This window comes from Channa argus, chromosome 13, assembly GCF_033026475.1.
Source record: "Channa argus isolate prfri chromosome 13, Channa argus male v1.0, whole genome shotgun sequence".
In the NCBI taxonomy this organism is placed as follows: Eukaryota; Metazoa; Chordata; class Actinopteri; order Anabantiformes; family Channidae; genus Channa; species Channa argus.
Window position 1 is genome coordinate 11466466 of NC_090209.1, and position 19578 is coordinate 11486043.

At 38.6% G+C, this 19578-nt stretch overlaps 2 protein-coding genes across 5 annotated transcripts; both read right to left on the reverse strand.

Annotated features, from left to right (window-relative positions):
• Nucleotides 1-245: 245 nt before the first annotated feature.
• LOC137139984 (glutathione hydrolase 7) lies at nucleotides 246-10530 on the reverse strand. 4 transcript variants are annotated; one of them, XM_067527965.1, is made up of 17 exons: nucleotides 10383-10530; nucleotides 10042-10193; nucleotides 9043-9397; nucleotides 8626-8852; nucleotides 8298-8449; nucleotides 8086-8203; nucleotides 7896-7963; nucleotides 7466-7539; nucleotides 7123-7316; nucleotides 6445-6532; nucleotides 5090-5217; nucleotides 4904-4992; nucleotides 4461-4613; nucleotides 4216-4330; nucleotides 3981-4118; nucleotides 2512-2611; nucleotides 246-1923 (listed from the first exon to the last, which is right to left on the reverse strand). In XM_067527965.1, exons 3-17 carry the CDS (start codon nucleotides 9260-9262, stop codon nucleotides 1751-1753), a joined length of 2037 nt encoding a protein of 678 aa, XP_067384066.1. In that variant the 5' UTR covers nucleotides 9263-9397; nucleotides 10042-10193; nucleotides 10383-10530; the 3' UTR covers nucleotides 246-1750. The 4 variants fall into 4 exon arrangements, with proteins under 4 accessions (XP_067384066.1, XP_067384067.1, XP_067384068.1 ...); XM_067527966.1 differs by lacking the exon at nucleotides 10383-10530 and adding an exon at nucleotides 9567-9647 and having other exon boundaries at nucleotides 10042-10360; XM_067527967.1 differs by lacking the exon at nucleotides 10383-10530 and adding an exon at nucleotides 9722-9776 and having other exon boundaries at nucleotides 10042-10360.
• A 5473-nt stretch (nucleotides 10531-16003) lies between these two features.
• On the reverse strand, nucleotides 16004-17783 carry LOC137139268 (tumor protein p53-inducible nuclear protein 2). Its single transcript, XM_067526281.1, has 3 exons — nucleotides 17660-17783; nucleotides 16377-16641; nucleotides 16004-16271 (listed from the first exon to the last, which is right to left on the reverse strand). The coding sequence occupies exons 1-3, from the start codon at nucleotides 17781-17783 to the stop codon at nucleotides 16004-16006; spliced, it is 657 nt and encodes a 218-aa protein (XP_067382382.1).
• Nucleotides 17784-19578: the final 1795 nt, after the last annotated feature.

Consider the following 19578-nt stretch of genomic DNA (forward strand, 5'->3'; position numbering starts at 1 on the left):
AGTTTAATTGTTGGTTATTTTAAACACATGCTGTTGAATTTGACTCGCCTATTTTTCAGATATTAGCATTTATTAATAAACACAGCTAGTAAATAGTCAGTGTGCAATTTGTGAAATAGTTATTTCAGACTTCCAGTTATAAAAAAAAAATCCATATGCTAATATCTGGACAGTAACATTATTTCAAAATAGATCAGATGCTCCAAATGAATGTATAGAGAAACAGATCTAAACTTAGTGTCTGCTTAGTGTTAGAGTGTGTGCAAACCTTTTATTTGGTGTGGGGTTGGATGGATTTTATTAAAATAAGATACAAATGCACATGGGGTCAAAAAACAGGTGTTGTGCAAACATGTGTCTGAAGGCATGGCACTCCACAGTACAAGAAACAAGCATCGACAGTCATTACCCAACAACATAGACAATCAGATTAAGGACAAGTTGGATCAGTCAGCGTGGGATGTATCGAAATCAATTTGAAATGATTTTAAGAAAGCAAGAAAGCAGTGCTTTACAAAAGTTGACATACATACTGTCCTAAACAATTACATAGATACACAAAAAAATACAGTCTTTCCAAAAATTGCTGATTGAATGTGCACTGTTACAACAGCACAAATGTACACAGCCCAACAAATGTTCATAAAAATAACAGTTGCAGAATCTAATTATTTAGATTCTAAAAATAAGTATTCCCACATTGAAAAGATTTAAGCCACAATCTTTAATTGAGAACAAAATCATGCAATAACTAAATATTCTCTTCTCTATTACTCATATTTAACACATAATAACTGAAGTAAATAAATAAGTGAGGCGTGAAGGCCTTACCAAAGTTCTGAATGTTAGTCCTAACATGGTCCCAGGGATGTTTGCAATGGTAAAATCCCCAGTAGTTATACCAAATGACTAAACACAGCTACACACTATAGAAAGAGCAGGAGAGTAAATGGTATAGCCTCAGGTGAGGGGCTTAATATTATCTTCACTATTTCACATGCTCTTAAGTGTCATTTGGAATAACATTCAAATGCAGGGAAAGGAAAGGAAAAGCAGGAGCAGGCAGAGAACTGTACTGGTGGTGTTAATGGTGACTTCATTACTTCTTTTATATCTGGCCATCTTAGACATAATTGTTCGTCATTAATTTATCTTAGAATTCTTGAACACAAATTCACACAGCAGCATTCTTCAGGCCAAAAACTAGCTGCTGCTCAATGTTTTTCAAAAACAGCATCAAAACATGTTACATTTACAATTTTCTTTGTCTCACATCCATTAAGTAACTCCACTCGAAGCCTCATACATTCATTGTTTTCTTGTGTATGTGTGAAATTACAATACAAATGTGACACATTTACAAGCAGGCCTTGCATTTCTACACCCTGCTCGGTGTAATTTAGGCTGCAGACTTTGACTTGTGCCAATGAGGGAAAGGACACATATTTTCAGCATTATCTACACTGGGACTGAACATTACTTGAGGCTGTGATAGAAGGTATATCACTACGATGTGAGATAGTGGTCATTTGTAGTTTTCTGTGTGAGCATAAACTTTTTTTCGCAGATCAGTTTCAACAAAATCATTCCAGAGAAAGCTACACACCTTTCTGTTGGCTGGCATTCATGTCAACAGCACTATTGTCTTAAATTCAGTTTTCAATATACCACTTGATCACAGCCTGCTTACTCCCTCATCAACCATCATATGATTCCACGTGTTATGTGTGAGGGGCAGGGGGAGATTGCACTATGGCATGTTGGACATAGTGAGAGCAGAGGCATCAGCACTACGGGGGTCCTTCACGCCAATGATGAGATCGTTGCTTCTACGAGTGCCCTCTACAAATGAGAGAACATCTACTCTCTCAACTTTGTCACCTTTGGCTTGCAGCTGCCTCACTTCTTCATGTAAAAACTCCGCTGTACAAGAGGAAAAGAAAGCGAGAGAGGGAGAACAAGCAGAGATTAGAGAGAGAATGAACAATGAAATACTTCAATGAAAGTGAAAAAGACTTCCTGCAGAATATAACAGTGCAAACTCACATAGCAAGTGTGTCAATAACATTGTGTGGATGTGAGGACTTTCAGTCACTTATATCATAGTGTACTCTGTTTACAACCAGTAATACATGTCCAGTAGCCTTTGACTTGCTAAGTTAGGAACAGATTATATTTAGATTCAGCTACATCCAAAGGTTTATGTCCAGAAACAACTTGGTATGTACTGGATCAGCTTGGTAATGTATCAGCAAAGCACATTACATAACATTCCTGGTGCCAGCAAGAAAAATAAATTGTGCAGCATCTACAAGCAATACTTCCCACTAAAATGGCACAGCACAAAGAAGTCATTGCATTTTCTGTACCTGTTTGCATGTTTTTGATGACAACAGGGCTATTTTCCATACAAATAAATGAGATTTGGTGGCAATCTACCCATAGTTTCTGAAGGAATTATTTTATATTAGGACTCAACTAAACTACAGATAATAACAGATAAAAACTTACAGTCCACCAGGAGGGTGTTGGACTGAAGATCTGGATGGAGTCTCCCATAAGCTACACTGTCACTCATGTTTTTACGTAAAGACAGGACATTCATCAGCACCTGAAAAGGATTAGAACACAGTATAAGATAATTAGAATAACAGAAAATACATTCACAATTACATTTGGTCATTTGGCAAACATGCAAGTGAGGTACAAGGCAAGGAAAAATCTAACTCATGGAGTAACAATTAAAACAAAGTGTTATGAGGAAGTGTTTCCATTTCATAATATGCAAGTGCAACATAGGACAGATAGGAAATCTTTTTTTTAGATAGGAAATCTTTTTTTCCTTCGCGTGCAAAGGAAGTAGCAGTTTTTTAAGACTTTTTGAATATTGGAAGTGAAGCTGCTGAGTGTGCAGAGTTTGGTAGCTCGTTCCACAATCGTGGGACCACTTAGCTCAAGAGTTTAACTTGGGATATTTTATTGTGTTGGGACTACCAGATGCTGTTAAATGGCATAGGGCAGTGTACAGGAGGGATGGTAGAGCTGGAAGAGGGAGTTCAGGTAGGCAGATGCTGTTAATTTGACCACTCTGTAGGCAAGAGTCGGAGCTTTGAACCTGATACTGGTGGTTACAAAAAGCCAGTGCTGAGATCTAAAAGGTGGAGTGTCTTGTTTCGTGTTTGGCTGATCAAAAATGAGATGTTACCCCACATTCTGAATCATCTGGAGAGGTTTGATTGTTAATACTGGTAGGTAGGGTCTGATCTTAGCTTCCTAGAGACAGAGGAGATGTGGCCGGTAAAACTCAGTTGGTCATCAATGATGACCCCTAGCTTTCTGGCAGACATAATGGGAACCATCACTGCAGACCCTATGATGATGATGATATTGTTTTGTATTGATGGCTTGCCTGGGAAGACTAGACGTTCTGTTTGGAGAGGCTGAGTTGAAGATGTTGCTCTCTCATTGAAGCATAGCTATCAGACAGACAGGTAGAAATGTGTGATGAGATGTTGAGGTCATCCAGTGAAAAGCACAGGGAGAGCTGAGATAGAAATGTGTCTGCCAACGTCTGCCAAGATACCCTAACGATTTGTCCAGATAAGTAAGACCTGAGAGTACACTTTGTTAAGAGTAGACTTCTTCTCAAGCAGTGGGGAAATCTATAGCGTGCTTAAATGAAGTGGGGAAGGTGCCTGTTGTGATACATGTATTAATGATTTGTGTAACGGCTGGGATTCCTGTGTTGCTGTGTCCAGTTGCTTGAATGACAGTGGAGGGGAAGGAATTCAAAGAAGAGGTGGTAGAATGATTAGAGAGGAGGAGGGTTGACCAACTAACTTTTATGCACGAGATATTTAATTACAATGGGATCAAACTGAAATACATTTCTAAAGGAAGCATTTAAAAAAAAGCATTTCCAAAATCTAATCTAATAATTAGTGTATGAATGTATTTAATTCTTCTAGTATATAAATTACCTGTGTGATGCCACTGAGAGCCTTATCACCATTGGATGAGCCAACAGCCACATATGTGCCACATAGCCCCACAGCAGGCCTCACTGCAGTGGGCATCAGGAAGGACATGGCCCTCTTCCCAGGCTGGAGGCTGTTGTGCTAGTGCAAACAAGACAAAAAAGCCATGAGGACTAAGAAATGCTATAACACATGTTTCAAATAAATGAATAATAGATTTAATAAAAGGCACAATTACTGGGTTAGGTGAGTAGCTTTGTGTTTTATTAGGCCAGGAGAAGTCCAGGATCTGGCTATTCAAAAGGATTCCTGAGGGAGTCACTATTCCACTGCCAAATGGTTTGTTTAGGGAGCTAAAATAGTCAAAAACATACAGATGGCCTTAGTTTATGTTTTCCAGCAATATCAGTTCACACTTAGCCACCACCAACATCTGAATAAACAGACAAGGTGTAACAACAGCCCACCTAAACCTTGATGTACCTTATGACTGACACGATGACGTCATCTGGGCCCATGACCATGACCTGGGCAGCTGCTTCTCCCTCCTCCAAGGTAAATGACTGAGTGTAATGACTGACAGGGAAAGCCTGAGAGTTGTTGATCATCTGGCGGAATTCCGAAGCCTGTGATTTACTTGGAGATGGGTAAAATAAAGGGCAGGGTTCGATCAAAATGCCTCAGTTACTTAGAAAGACTCTTTGCTCTGCATGATATATTTCAGTCAAAGAAGGCTAATAATTTTATTTATCAGTTTAGCACATTTAAAAACAACAATTTTTAACCAAAGTTCTCTACAGAACAAATCTAATGTTAGATTATACAACTGATATTAATCACAATATATTTTGATAAATAAACACAATACATACATGAGATGACATAAAACTACTGATAAAAGCATTGAATATCTGAAGGATTTCTACCTCTCCATCTTGGCAACAATATCTGAGACAGAAGAATCATAGAATGGATCTCCCAGTGAGCTAGCCAGGGCCAGCGCTATCTTCACAGACTGGAAGAGCAATATAAAACTATCATAAATATCACATGGATCAGTATGCTTAGGACACCTTTTATGTTGTATAGTGGTGCAGCAGCTGGTATACAACCTCTGCAATCCAGTGGTAGGTGCTATTCTGGGGCACCTGGTTGGTAATGTTGTAACCTTCCAGGATGTTAAGAGCAGTGATCAGGGCAACACCTGCATGCGGTGCTGGGGAAGACATTACATGATGTCCTGCAAAGACAACAAAAATCATAACATAGGAAATGTAATTGTTTCTCTTACTGATATGGAGTAATTTCAAAGTAAAGTACAATCCCATTTCCAAGAGCATTGTGACATTGTGTAAAATGTAAATAACAACAGAATGCTGTGATGCGCAAATAATTTCAAACAGGTAACAGATTTCTAAAAAGTTGGGTTAGGGACATTATTACCCCTGTGTTGCATCACGTCTTCTTTTAAAGCTAACTAAACTAAAGAGATTGCAATTTGCTTTTGTTTTGAAATCAAAATGTAGTTTTCCATTCATCCTTAACAAAGGATTTCAGCTACTCAACAGTTCGGAGCCTTCTTCGTATTCTCCACCTTAAAACACACCAAATGTTTTAAATGGGTGAGCTGAAGGCAGGTCAGCTTAGAAGAAGGACTCTGTTACTATGGAGCCACGTTGTTGTAATACCTGTACATGCAGAATGTGGTTTGGAACATATTTTTCTCCAAAACCTGCATATATCATTCTACATTGATCTTCCTTTACCATGTATACTGGCTTTTTAACTGTAAAATGATAACAAGTCCGATAGTCCCTCTCCGTCTCCACAGACCAGTCTTCCACTTTGACTCTACCCATTTTAAATGGGCTCAAGCCCAGAGAAGGTGGCAATGTTTCTGCATCTTATGTATATGTTTTTTCTTTGTACGGTAGAGTTTAAAATTACAATATAATGTGAATATAACAAACAATGTCTATGAGGTAGATAAAGTACAATTCAAAGGACAGTCACAAAAGCTCAAACTAATTCTAATAACAAATATTTCTGCACCATGCATGCTTGGTGTACAGTACAAGGCAGGTATAAAACAAACTACAACATGTATAAACGTACTACAATACATGTAATATATTGCAGCACATGGAACAATATGTGTTATGTCCATTATAGGGGTCAAACACAGCCCATGTACTCCAAACACAGCCGCTGTGTATACAAACAAAGTACTCATGTGCATAGGTGTACACTGTATACGCATACACACCTCATTTTAGGAATGGAAATGTGTCTTAGGTCATTAATAACTACGGACATATTTGATGACATTCTGTGTTTACAGGAACACTACAAGAAATTATTTAGTTAGTCTTATGCTAATGGGCCTAAGACTATTAGCACTATTAGCATATATATGAGCTCTTACATCTTACATCTCTGATATAAATGAAGCTGAGTAAGTAATTACCCTGATAAGTGACCTCTGCCGGCTTCTGTAAGGCTATGCTGTAGTTTCCAAAGTCATCTTCTGTGAGCACTCCACCTCTTGCTTGCACCTATTGAAAGGTGAAAAGTACAGTGAGTTTAAATTTAAAGTTGATGAATTATCCTGTACATTGTTATCAGTAACAGAAAAATTGTAGTACTTTACCCACAATTGTATTTCACAATGATTGAGTAAATAGGTTTGACTTCTAATGATTGTAGTAAGAGACTGTGACTTAGATGAAAGTGTGAATGACTTGTAACAATTTTTTACATAATAAACCGTGTATAATTTTTATTATCAGCACAGATCAATATCTAATAACTTATTATTTAGATGCAAATATTTAAATATGGCTTAAAAACATAGTGTTCAATAACCAAAAAGACTTTTCTAAAGATTACAGCTTATTTTTTTTTTTATCTTTCATTTTATTCCTATTTTGTGAAATTATTACATGTAACTAATAAATACTTTAACTGTGATTGAGCACTGAATGTGTAATTACCTGAAATTATTATTTTTCACAACAGGGCACTGAAGTGAAGTGAAGGTACAACAGAGACTTTGACAGAGCATTTGAGGGGTAAAACTAACTAAGAATAATTTAAGACTATTTATATAATCGTAGCTGGAGAAGGGTCAAAAGTTTTTCCTTACTGCAGCCACCATCTCCTGTGTCAGGTTTCCTGTATAGAACTCTTCTGTTCCCCTAGCTGCAACACCATCCAATATAGAGGCCAAATCCAGACGTCTGATGAACGTTCCAGGGAGGGGAGCCTGGCCGTTAGGGAGGAACAAATTTTGAAATGCATCTGACATGTTTTGATTCTTAACTTCAGCCAGAGCTTCAGCTGCAGAGAGACATGAAGGGAGGAAGAGATCATGTTATCTTTAAATAACATAGCTTACTGCTCAAGTTGGTGTTTTTATTGACATAATGCAGCACCATTAATGGTGGCGGCTTCACCCAATGATTGGTATTACATTACTCTATACTTACCTAAATCATGGGTAACATTAAAACCATTTCTGGCCACATCTGCTGCCATAGTAACAACGTCTTTCCACTGCATCCTAGGGAAATTAAAGACCATGTGCTATCAATTAATGCTATAACGTCATTCCTTTTAGCAGCTTCAGTATCAGGGCCATTGTAATTACACATGATTAGAGTAATTGCAGCCCAACACCGTGTTTCTAAAAAACTATGTCCTTTCTTTTAACTTGGTGACAAAAGGACTAAGAGATCTCACTCTTTGCACAAACAGGCTTTTTAACATAAATTACATAAATATCCTACGTTGTTATTCTTGTCTTAAAACAAGAGAAAATTTGAACAAAATGCAATATTTATAAGGGGTAATTGCTAGCAAGAACAAGGTTTGCACCTACAACATGACAGAAAATGTAACTCATATCAGTTACTGTACCTGCCATATAGCTGGTGAGCCTGCTGCATCCCACTAAGCATGCCTGGTACCCCCACCAGCAGGCCAGGCTGAAATGCAAAATACGTATGTTGCTTTTATGTAAGTCTCACACAAAAAGCAACAATAACACCCTGCTCTCTTGGTAAATGCTAATAGATATAAGAGCCAGTACTGCAGAAAAATGCGTTACATTAAGACCAAGGTTTCTCTGCATCATATCTTCGTGGATGGCAGATGGTGCTGTCTCTCTGAAGTCAATTACCCTCGTCTCATTCTTACGAATGTCATGGACCAACATGACTCCACCACTGTATAAAACATAAAACTTGGCTCATTATTTGTGTCAAAGTCTAAGAACTTCAGTAATAATCCTGTTTAGTTAAGATGTTTTCTATAACTTACCCTCCAATACCAGAGGTGTGAGGGTGTACAATTCCCAAACAGAGGGCTGCAGTAATAGCAGCATCAACACTGGAACCCTGCTTCCTCAAAACATTAAAGCCAACAGATGTACACTGACCAACATCTGTCACCACTGCACCCTGGTTAAAGACCTTACAATAACAAGAAATAACAAAAAAAGTTAGTTAATAGGGCTTTAAAGTGATATAGGCTTTTCTGGTGTCGTAGCACAATTAACGATCCATAAGCCATTAATCATTAATTAAAAGTAACACAATTGCAACATGTTTACAAAAGCAGAACGGCCGGTAACACACAGACACACTACCTGTATGTCTCCAAAGTAGATCTGCATGATGAGAGCTACAGTGACTCCTGTGGCAAAGGTCAGACAGGCTGTGATGATGACAGTTAGCCCATCTCGCTGACAGGCACAGTCTTCTTTAAAGGGGTCTCTGGTGGTCTCATGCAGGGATGCAGCATCATGGTTGACCAGGTCTGAGGCCGAGGAGGGGAGACGCTGGAGGCGAGCTGACTTTAGAAACAGATCTGGGTCTGAGACATTCATCACAAACAAAAGGTTAAGACTATGCCGAAAAAGAGCCAGACATCTATGACTTGTGAAATTCTTCATTTGATCTTCTTCCTCACACTAAAATGGATTATGAAAACTCGAATTAGTGCTGAAATAATTAGTCAACCAACAGAAATAGGCGATGATTGTATTCTGGTTACAGATACTGACCTGTATCTTGCTCGCTCAAGACATTGTCATCATCTTTGCGAGATTTGAGGGTGTTTTCCCCAGACATCCCATCGTCCTCTGGCAGCCTGGGGAAGCTGGTGATGCTCATGTAGTCCACCGGAGAGTAGGCACTGCCCAAGGTTGTCTCTGGATTTGCATCTTTATCCACCACACATCCACTAGAGTACCCTGGCACAATTTCAGGACCAGGACTGTGCATGACTATTCCTTATCCTGCAGTCACACAGTACGATTAACCTCTTCTTTATTTTTAGGATTGTGGTGGAATTAAGGCAGCATTTCCATACTGCCATTGACATCAATACCTTCTCTGGGATGATAAGCTGTCTACGTCCTGGTGAAAAACACAATATATTTTTATGAAACCAAAGAGCTACTTAAGTCCTGAATATGTCGTGCACTGGATGAGGCTTTATTTTTCCATTACTTCGCAGCTATCTTAAAGAAATGCACAGCTTTCTTGTGTGACATTAGCAGCCCGACTAAAGGACCAGTGCACTTGCTTAAGGGGAGATTTACAGGCCAAACACACCGGCCAGTAGCGCCGATTAAAATGAACAATTCCAAGTCATGTAGGCTGCCACCTGCAGAGGATGACAAACCTTAAATGATAACTAGGTGGTGGCACAGTATTTCCTTTAAGGAGCATTTGTCTAACCTCTGAGGTTGTGTCCTTCTATTTTCTAACTTGCATGGTCACTGGTAAACGCCTCCTGTAAATATTGACACGGAACTGGTTTTAGTGGCTTTCACCACCAGGTACTTTAAAGGATGTGGCTGAACTCTATATCTATATCTTTTTCTGTCTGCACAGCAGCGATACATCATATTGGAAACCTGGCTGTATTTATTTCAGTAACAACCGTGTTATTGAAACACAACCTCTGCTATCTGCGTGTTACACGCTAGGTTAACACATCCTTCTATTATTTCTCTACAAACCCAAAAACAGCTCAGAGCCAGCGTTGTGTATCTTACCGTTGTCGTAGAAATAAATAAGGTTAGAAAATAAACCTCTCGCAGCTCATCCTCGACCGGGATATTTGTGGTTTTGTGCAGATCAGGTGAACTGCGCAGAGCTCAGAGAAGTCCGCATCACATTCACAGCTCGGGACAACAACCGGTAAGACCTGTCCGGGAAAATGCAAGATGGGTTTTTTTTTCAGAGTACGCCTCTTACTGCAATCTGCATACCAAAGAGAGCACGGGATGGCTATTCTTACTATATAATCTAAATAGAAATATTCTAGACACACATCCTCAATGAAAATATGGCTTCTCGACGTAACACCGCCATGCCCACCCAATATCAGACGTACTTTGCAGTGGTCGGGGCCATAACGAGCCAATAAATCTCAACCCTGCAGCTGATCACCAAATCTGAGTCCTGCACAGGCGCTTCAAGCCATTAGCCATGCACCCAGCATATCAGTGGACAATTGGAAAACTGCCCTAGTAGGCAGGCCCTCCAACAAGTGTTTTTTGTTAAACTGGTGAACAGGATAAACAGGTTGTAGCCGAACTACCAGTTTAAATGACAAACCTTCTGTCCCTCCCTTAAACCATTTGTTGGCTGCTGATCCCCATAATGCAGCATTCCTTGAATCACAGTGTTTCCTAATAGTTGTCTCTAAGCTTCACATGCATTTCTTAAAACATTTCATAAAGCACCAGAGTTAATCAGCAAAATGATGTATCTTAGCCAAAAAGCTTAGCTCCTGTTTCAAAAAGAAACCTATGTCAATGAAGAAGTCATGCCGGTCTAAATAGAATTCTCAATAACTTTAAATGTTTTGTCAATGGAGGACAGTGGAGCACTTAGCCTATATTTGCAGTATTATGTGGAAGTGGGATAATTTAACTATAAGACACAAGATTTAAATTTAAAAATATAAAAACAAATAAAAGCAGTACAGTAATGTTTAAACAAACATATGTACCCTAGAAACAAATTATCCAACAAATTTCTATGGCAACACAAAGTCACAGTATATAAACTTATGCTGCTAGATTGAAAAATTAAGTCACAGGGCATCATGTGAGTCCTGTTTCTTTGGCCACAGTTTTTTTTCATCCAGGTTACACTCAAATTTGAATTAGCTGTATATTAATATAATGTGTCTTTCAGTATAAGAAATGTCAAATATGCAATTTAGAGTATGTATTCTATGTATTTCTTTTTCAACTACAAACTGCCATAAACAGTTTTGCAGCATTGCAGAAACAGCATTGCAGAAATGCCTGATAACATAACTTGAAGGATTCATTATTTAATTTCTAATACATTTTTAGACTTCATAGACCCTCAACATATTTATTATATACAGCCGCTGCCACTTTTAAGATAGAAAATAATTACCTAATGATTAGGATTTCTGTGTGATACTTGCCACACAAAAAATGAAGAAATACTAAAAAAGATGCTAATAAATACAGAAATCTGTAATATATTAGTTTAATGTGTGGTCATAGTTGATTTCCTGCAAATTTTAGACAAACTTGACAAACTAAATTAAGTTAACTACCTAGTTGGAAAATCAGCCCTTCTAGAAGCCTCACCCTTTTGTTGCTTGTCCACGTCATACATAGATGGCCTAAAATCACAACAGTCTCAGTTTACAGTCAACAAGTAGCAATAAGAAAACACAAGTCCATTTTGTGCAGGTTACCACGCCACCCATTTACAGTTCACTCTGTGTTTACACTTCATTTACCACACCCATCATTCACCTCTTCATGGATACAATGCTTAGACTAAAAAGGGTGTAGGTAGAAATTGCATCATATTTTACATACCCTTCTCACTTACAGTACCCAGACAGCTGAATTCACAAGATCAAGATCAATGGCTTTCGGCTTGTCAATTTAGGAGTTGCCCAATGTGTTCTGCACGTTGATTTGTCATTGATTTGAGTTTTTACGCCGGATGCCCTCCTGCTGCAACCCTCTCGTTGGGGGGGGGGGTTGCAGCAGGCCTTCTGCATTTTCTGCATCTCCTTCTGTATCTCAACCCGATACTCTACCATTTGATAGCTGAATTTACAGTGTAGAAGATATTTAATATGGTCAAACAAAGAGAGAATGCAGAGTTAGGAGAGTTAAATTATTTAGCCCCACCAAAATACCTTACTTCTCCTTAAATTTAAGTAACAAGTGGGTCACACAAATTAAAGTAATCACTGAGCTTATTTCACAAATTAACTCTATTAGATAAAATCTGTTTTGGCTTTACTTTTTGTTTTTTAAACATACGCTCCTCTAAAATCAGATTACTTCTCTCATTGTGAAAGCTTCTTCATGTCTTCTGTTCTTAAGTTGTTATCTGTAATTTCACTAAATTCTGAAATTTAAGAGCTGTTAACTCACTGACCAATTTGTTGGTTGTTGCCAGTTATTATGCCATATTAACCATTTTTAGGACTCTTTTTATAAAATAAAAATTTAATTTGTGCTCGATGTTTATGAATTTCCTCAAACCTCCACTGATGAATTTGAATAGATCAAAGACATAATGCAGAAGTACGATATGTTTCTTCTGCATTATGTCTTTGATCTATTCAAATACCTTACAGTTTTCCCACATCAAAATAATGACACAAGATTCAGGCATTTACCTGAGTATTTATTGTTGCTGTTGTTTTTTGATGGGTACCTGTGTTTTTTGAATGGATACTGGAAAACCCATTCATAACTTTTGCATAGGTCTTGCCTTTAAGTGAACAACTGTCCACTTTGGGGTTGGAAAAATTGGTAAATCACAAAAACCATGCAGAAATAATGAAAGGCACAATCACCATAAATATCAGATACACCAAGTCTACATATTTCATTGTTTCTGGGGGAGGGGTGTACTAATAGAGATGTAAAAGTGTTTTTAAGCTGCCATAATTTCAGGGCTCAACATAAAACATATGAATCTCCCCAGACATTCGCTGTCTTTCATTTAAAACAACCTATTGGTGAACAACTGTTCTAATAAATATATGGGAAAATACAAGCATATTCTAGTTCATTTTTATAATACATTTAATTTCATTTTTTAGTATATAGACTATTTGTCTCCTGCCTCATTGTTTCCCTGTCCACTTCCTTCATATCACATAGGGTCTATACACTGGTAGCCCCTTCCCTCTCCCCTCTTACAGGATGACTTACACTCTTAAACCACAACTTTCAATAAGCTCACACACAACTGAGAACACAATTCATTTTACATGACAGTGGTGCGAAAAAGAAAGAAATAATAAATTGAAGAAAACAGATCAAGTTTTCAGCAACAAGTATCTGTGGTGATCTGTGATAAGTTTTTGTATGCACACATTTATCTGTGATCTTTCATTATTATCCTGTTTTCACATACCGTTTTTTTTTTTCTTAGCAGACAAAAAAACTTAACCTCTGACGCCTAATCAAGAAAGTGCACCGTTAAGGATTCACCAACTCAGATCTATCTCCTAAAATGCACAGAGGAATCCAGAGGAAACATAATGGTCATTTTTAAAAATATATATATAAATTAACATATTTTGAATAAACTGAGTGATCGATAGGAGGAAAGAGACGTAGGCAGATGTGGAAAAAGTCTGGTATGTGATTCCAGGGAAAATAATTGATCATAAAGCATGAGACATTTCCATTTTCCAAAGCATCTCAACAGCATCCATACAGACAGTGTTGTGGTAACCCTCTGGAGGGTACTGTTTGCCTATGGCACATCAACTCGAGTCTAGCACTGTTTGCATGGTGGAGCTCACCAACATAAGACTGGAGTTGGGGCAAAGACACCACTTTTGGCCACTGAGATGCCGTCTTGGGCATGAACACAGGGAGGCAGAGATGACTTTCATCATCAGTCCCACTGGACAAAACACTGTGGACTCAGAGAGGCTGTGACATCTAATGAAGCATCATAAATTGTTTTGTAATATTTACAAGAGAAATAAATGGCCATTAGGCGTGATTTTTTTTTAAAGTTTCTACAATTTACCTTGACAGTACACCTTCTCACGCACAGTTTGAACCTAAACAAAACGAAAGGAAACAAATCACAAAAGAAAAACAAACAGAAAAAAACAAGCACACAGCACACTGCTAAAACTGACTCACAAAATGTATGACAGTGCAAACTTACATCCATGTCTGAAATAATTTACAAACATTAGTATACACTTCAGCACCATTCTTTTTTTTAAACTATTGTTGTTGAATACATATCAGTAAGCTAGATCTTTGAGTGAACGTGGTTGTGATAATGAGAGAGGGATTAGGGAAAATAATGGGGTAAATGTTAGAAAGAAATGGTTTGCAAAGACGTGTTGTTGGACAATTTTAAAAATATTATAATATTATAATAGTAATGTAATAATTTCTCTTCCCACCCTTTTCCCCCTAACATTTCCCTCCTGGGAAGTCAGTAATGTTTTAAATGAATGAGACAGATGAGTAAACAGTTGTGTGTGTGTGTTTTCTTTTTCTCTTTTCTTTTTGGTGTTCATATGAATAACATCATATCACAGCACACATCATGGATGAACATGGCTGATATGTGTTGGGCACACTGCTTAAGTTTACAGACCACGCATTTACTCATGATCATGCTGAATGTGTTCCAAAGAGATTGCATTTTTGGTGGCTTTAGGAGCCAGTTGTGTACTTTTGCTTTGTCTAACAGGAACAGGCTCTTGCATTAGTGAAACCACATTGAGGGAGACTGTAAAACAATGTTACTGCATATGAGAACAAAAGGAGCAAAACAATGTAACAAAACAAAATAAAGAGTTACCATCAATACCGCTTTTCACTTACTATAACCTGCCGTACCCTGTAACCCAAAGGCAAGCCCTTCACTTTTCTAATCCTCGTCAATATGGCTGTCCATAACACTTATTTCGTCTTCACAGAAAGACACTATTATTGATTGTCCAGAGAAACCCAGTGTGGACAAGGCAAATTAGAGCCATTTCCTGAATACTCTTCAATAAAGTTTGATCTTGAATTTAGAAAACTTGCTTGCAGGCTGCTAACAGGTTACATAACACTTCCTGATAACCATTTCATACCAATCACAATCAATTTATACTGTAATACTAATTTATCATGTCATTTCTTTTACTCTTTACTCTGTTTTGACCTTACTCTGACCATCTTCTACTTGCTCTAAACCATCATAAAGTGAGAGGAAAGAAATATCAAAAAACAGGTTGCCCCATGGTTCCTTGCTTTTGTCCTTTACTCTGCATGTTGGCAAACCAAACTAGAAAGAAACAACTGCCTAGTGATTTTTCTTTCACTCTCGCCACCCACGGTATACTCTTCCATTGTTTCTGAACAAAAATTAAGGTGTATTTTGCTAGAATCCCCTTTAATCTAAAGTGAGTAGTTTTTGCTGTAAACATGCTAAAAGCTTAACATGTCTCTTTGTGCCTTCTATTGTTTCTACTAGAAGACCCTGTTCCTTTAGTCAATGTAACATACACTTGGTGTTTTTTTTTTTTATTTAACAAATTAATGGGGGGATTTAAGGGTTGGATTAAAACACTCTTCCTCTTCTATGAGGAGCAGTAAAAGCAAGAGTAATATAAGATAGGGAAGACAATTAATAAAGCATTTTTTTTGTTTTTTGTTTTGTTTACATTATTGTCACTAATTATAACCTGTGTAAATCTTAAAGATTTAAAGAAAAGTTGTTTGGATACTACCATGGACTGTAGGTGTAATAAAGGTTTACACAGATTAACTCAGAGGGCTTGGTTCATAATGGGGGAGTGAAAATAAACTTACTACATAAAGCTATTTTGTGTCTAAACCAAAAACAGCTTCTGGTATCTGACATTAATATGATATAATGGTCAGAAATTAAAGCACACATGTTGTGAGTGAATGTATTTAATATTGTGTGTTTCTAATGCCCTCGAAGTAAACATTGCTGGGTGCTGGGAGTTTAATGGCAGAAGTTACGCTTGCTGGGCTGGTGAAGGAAGGTGTTTCTGGCATGGGCTGCATGGCGAGGGACCTGCTCCCTGGTGCGATTTTGGCGTTGGATGCGGTTGCGTCCCAGATGGCGCCTCTCAATGCGGGCTTTGCTACGCTGGACCCTGGCCACTTGGGTGACCTTGGCCAGAGCCCCAGCCTGGGCAGCTGCTCCACGTGTCACCCTGGTGCGCATAGGGCTATGGGCTACGGGCGCAGCAGCTGGTTCCACCACTCTGCTGCAACAAGCAACAGAAGACAAAGGTGTGTGATTGTGATTGTGTGATAGTCATGCTGATGCTGAAATGTGAAGTGTGGCTACTGTAAAGAGTGTTATTTCTCACCTCATGCTGCCCGCCAGGCTAACAATACTTTCTTCTCCCACCACAGACAGGTTGCTGTTGGAGACCATGGACAAGTTGTTGGGCGAAACATACACAGACATGCTGGGGTGCTCGATGAGCAGGTCCTCCATAGGGCTGGCCTCTGCTGTGGCTCCCTCTGCAGTGAAACAGGGGGGAGGGGTGACAAACCAGCTCTCATCCATGCAGCCTCTCTCTGAGCCTGCCCTACTGCTACTCCCACTGCCCCCACACTCACTGTCAGAGCCTGGGGATATTGACGGGGTGGAGGAGGCTGTGGACAGTCTGGCCCGCCTCGGAAGGGTCACAGGTGTAATGGCACCCAAATCTGATGGGCTAGCACTGGGACAAAATAGGGGATCTGATGATACTAATGCACCTTGTGCCCGACCTTTATGTGTTCTACGACGCTTATGAGGCAGGTGGAGGATGGGGGTCGGGCATTCGGTCCTTGAATGTGTGTTCTGATGATTTGATGGGTTGCTGTCTGGAAATGATTGTGTAATCATGGCTCCTGTCTCATCGTCCACCTGCATCATGCACTTGGAGTCTTCTAAGCACGTGGCAGTGATGAGAACAGGGATGGGACAGCCAATAAAGACAGATGTTTAATGTGGAAGGAGATGCAAACGTAGTAGATTAGCAAAAGTCATGCAGATTGAAAGGGTAATTTAAAAGGGATCACATACGCACGCGCACACATACCAGTGTGGGAAATGTAGGGGTGTTTTAAAAATTGGAGGAGGGGAAAAAAGGGGGGTAAGGAGACACAAAACATAAAAGAGTCACATCATTAGTTGTGTTGACCCTCTAAGGCTGTGATTATGTCAGTGACATAATGTTTGTCTCTCTGCTGAGGTATGGTACTTGTGGAGTTTGATTGGCTTTTAAACAGGCACCAATGCAAATTGTCATATTTATTAATTGCCTTTGTCATGAGTAAGATCATAAACAAAGAGGAGGGAGATGTATGTTCACAGAGAATCATGTGTTTCCATCTTCAGACAGACAACACCTCTGGTATGGCAGCTATGGCTGAGCACCCGTGTAACTGCATCACGCTCCAACTGATTCTTCACCCCACCCAATCATCCCCATAATTACTTTCACACTCTAAATGTTAGTCAGCATTATTGGCAAGCAATGAAGAACAGAGGCATGTCTCAGCTAACTAAATCTGTCAACATAAAAGACAGTTTAAACAGTTTCCAGGACAGGGTGGGCCTAAATTCCCTCAAAATCCAACTCACTCGGTAGAGACTCACCGGGAAGGTTGACGAGCATCCATCCGTCCTCCTCAGCCTCCGTCACACAGGGGTTGGGTCCCTTCAGCTCTGCTGCCACATCTTCTACCTCCCCAAACAACAGGTTGCTCAGACGCTGAAACATGACTGCTTGTGTTGTCAAGTGTTGATGATTTGGATGCTTTTGTTGACCACAAATAAAAAGCTGTAGCTGCCTTTTTGAATGTGTATTTATGTATCACGTATGTAATAGTTGGTCTAATTTTGACTTCGAGTCTTTTTGTTTTAATTTGAAGCCCTTTGCTGGATTTCAGTTTTGACAAACGTGAGTGAACAGGCTTCAGTAGTGCAAATTTAAGGTGTTGCTTGGTTTGGAGCAAAGGCCTGGAAAGACAGAGAAAGGGAAGAGGGTGGTTAGAAACAATAAGGTAATGTGCTTCACTGTCAACAGGTTAAAAAAACATCTAAAAATAATTATTTTTGGTTATTTAGTCAGAGGACATTAAATAACAAGGGTGACTGAGAAATGTGTAGGGTAGGAGCTTTCTCTGAGATATTTCAGGAAACATTGCAACAAGAACTGTTTTTGGACTCAAAAGCTCACAGCATGTGACGTGTTGTAATGACAGGTTGAAACAAAGGATGTGTCACTTTAAACAATTTAAAAAATTTTTTTTATTTTTAACTCAGTTCCCAGACTAACATTACTGGATAGTTTACTGCATATTAAATAATCTAGGCTAGATTTTTATTGTCAGTTTCGACAAAGCAGTTTTTAATATTGTTGCTATTAACACTGTGTATATACAGATTACGGTTTTGTTGCAGGTTGACATGACCCAGTGTGAGGCAGAAGTATCAGTCATAGCAGGTTTAAAGCAAGATAATAATGTATTTTTTAATGTATTTCATGTAGTTTGAAAGGGTCAGACCTTCTCCAACATCATGTTATTTAAGCAGTGAAATACATTGGCAAGGGATAACTAACAGAGAATGTGTTTACTGAAAAAAGACAATTATCAACAAGTAAGTCGTTGGTGGATAATGGCTGCACTCCCCTCCCCCTTGACATAAAGATAAGCAATCAGCACCGTCTCAGTACAGATGGACAGGACAGAGAAGAAGAGTAAGATGAGGAAGATAAAGAAGAGGAAGTAGAAGAGGAGACAAAAATGAGCCAGACTCAAAAAGTCAGAGTGAGTGTGCACAGTTTACAAATGAACAAATGCTAGGACAGAAGGTACTGAGACACAACACAAGTGGCTGACCTAAATGTGAACATGATGATGTAATGTTAAACAGATTTTTTTAACAGCAATGGCTTACAAGACAAAGCCCTACATGTTCAAAGGCTAAGTTGTATTTACTTAAACTGTGTGAGAGCAGACGTAGGAATACCTGAAGAAATCAGAGTGCAAACCTCTCATAACAGTCTCTGCCAGCATCTCTTTATTTTTACATCAAATTTGTCTTTTCTATTTTTATTTCATTATGTAAGTTTCAAAGTTGTAGAATCAATTAGAGTTCACATTTATATTTAAGTCTACAGTCTGTTTAATCTGTCCCCAGAAAAGCTCATAAAAATCTAACAGCTGCTACTGACATTGAAGTGTTTGAATAAACAATCAGATCAGAAAATGCCTGAGGTAGGTCACAATCAATGAGCGCAGATCACAAGTTGAAACAAAGAAACATAGAAGGAGATATGCATGGATGCTTGTTGGGAAGCTGACACTTATTTATTCACCATGGTGACCGGGAACATAAGAGACAACCTGATTGCAACCATAAAATACAGGCTCCTGAGATTTTCTGATTCAGTTGTTAGAAAAAATAAATTTAATAAATATATTCACCGTTGGTAAATCATAGAGAAAATTGCAAGAGATCTTCCTAATCAATTACTATGAGCCTATTAGATAGATAGATATTATTCTACA

What these genes read in the sequence shown, in the direction of transcription:
- LOC137139984 (XM_067527965.1), bottom strand. Translation starts at nt 9,262, where the DNA reads ATGCACAGTCCTGGTCCTGAAATTGTGCCAGGGTACTCTAGTGGATGT. An exon ending in CACACCTCTGGTATTGGAGG is followed by an intron (nt 8,204 to 8,297) that starts GTAAGTTATAGA and finishes TGTTTTATACAG; the next exon opens with TGGTGGAGTCATGTTGGTCC. An exon ending in CTCTCAGTGGCATCACACAG is followed by an intron (nt 2,612 to 3,980) that starts GTAATTTATATA and finishes AATCCTTTTCAG; the next exon opens with GTGCTGATGAATGTCCTGTC.
- LOC137139268 (XM_067526281.1), bottom strand. Translation starts at nt 17,783, where the DNA reads ATGTTTCAGCGTCTGAGCAACCTGTTGTTTGGGGAGGTAGAAGATGTG. An exon ending in GATGCTCGTCAACCTTCCCG is followed by an intron (nt 16,642 to 17,659) that starts GTGAGTCTCTAC and finishes CAATATCCCCAG; the next exon opens with GCTCTGACAGTGAGTGTGGG. An exon ending in AGCCTGGCGGGCAGCATGAG is followed by an intron (nt 16,272 to 16,376) that starts GTGAGAAATAAC and finishes TGCTTGTTGCAG; the next exon opens with CAGAGTGGTGGAACCAGCTG.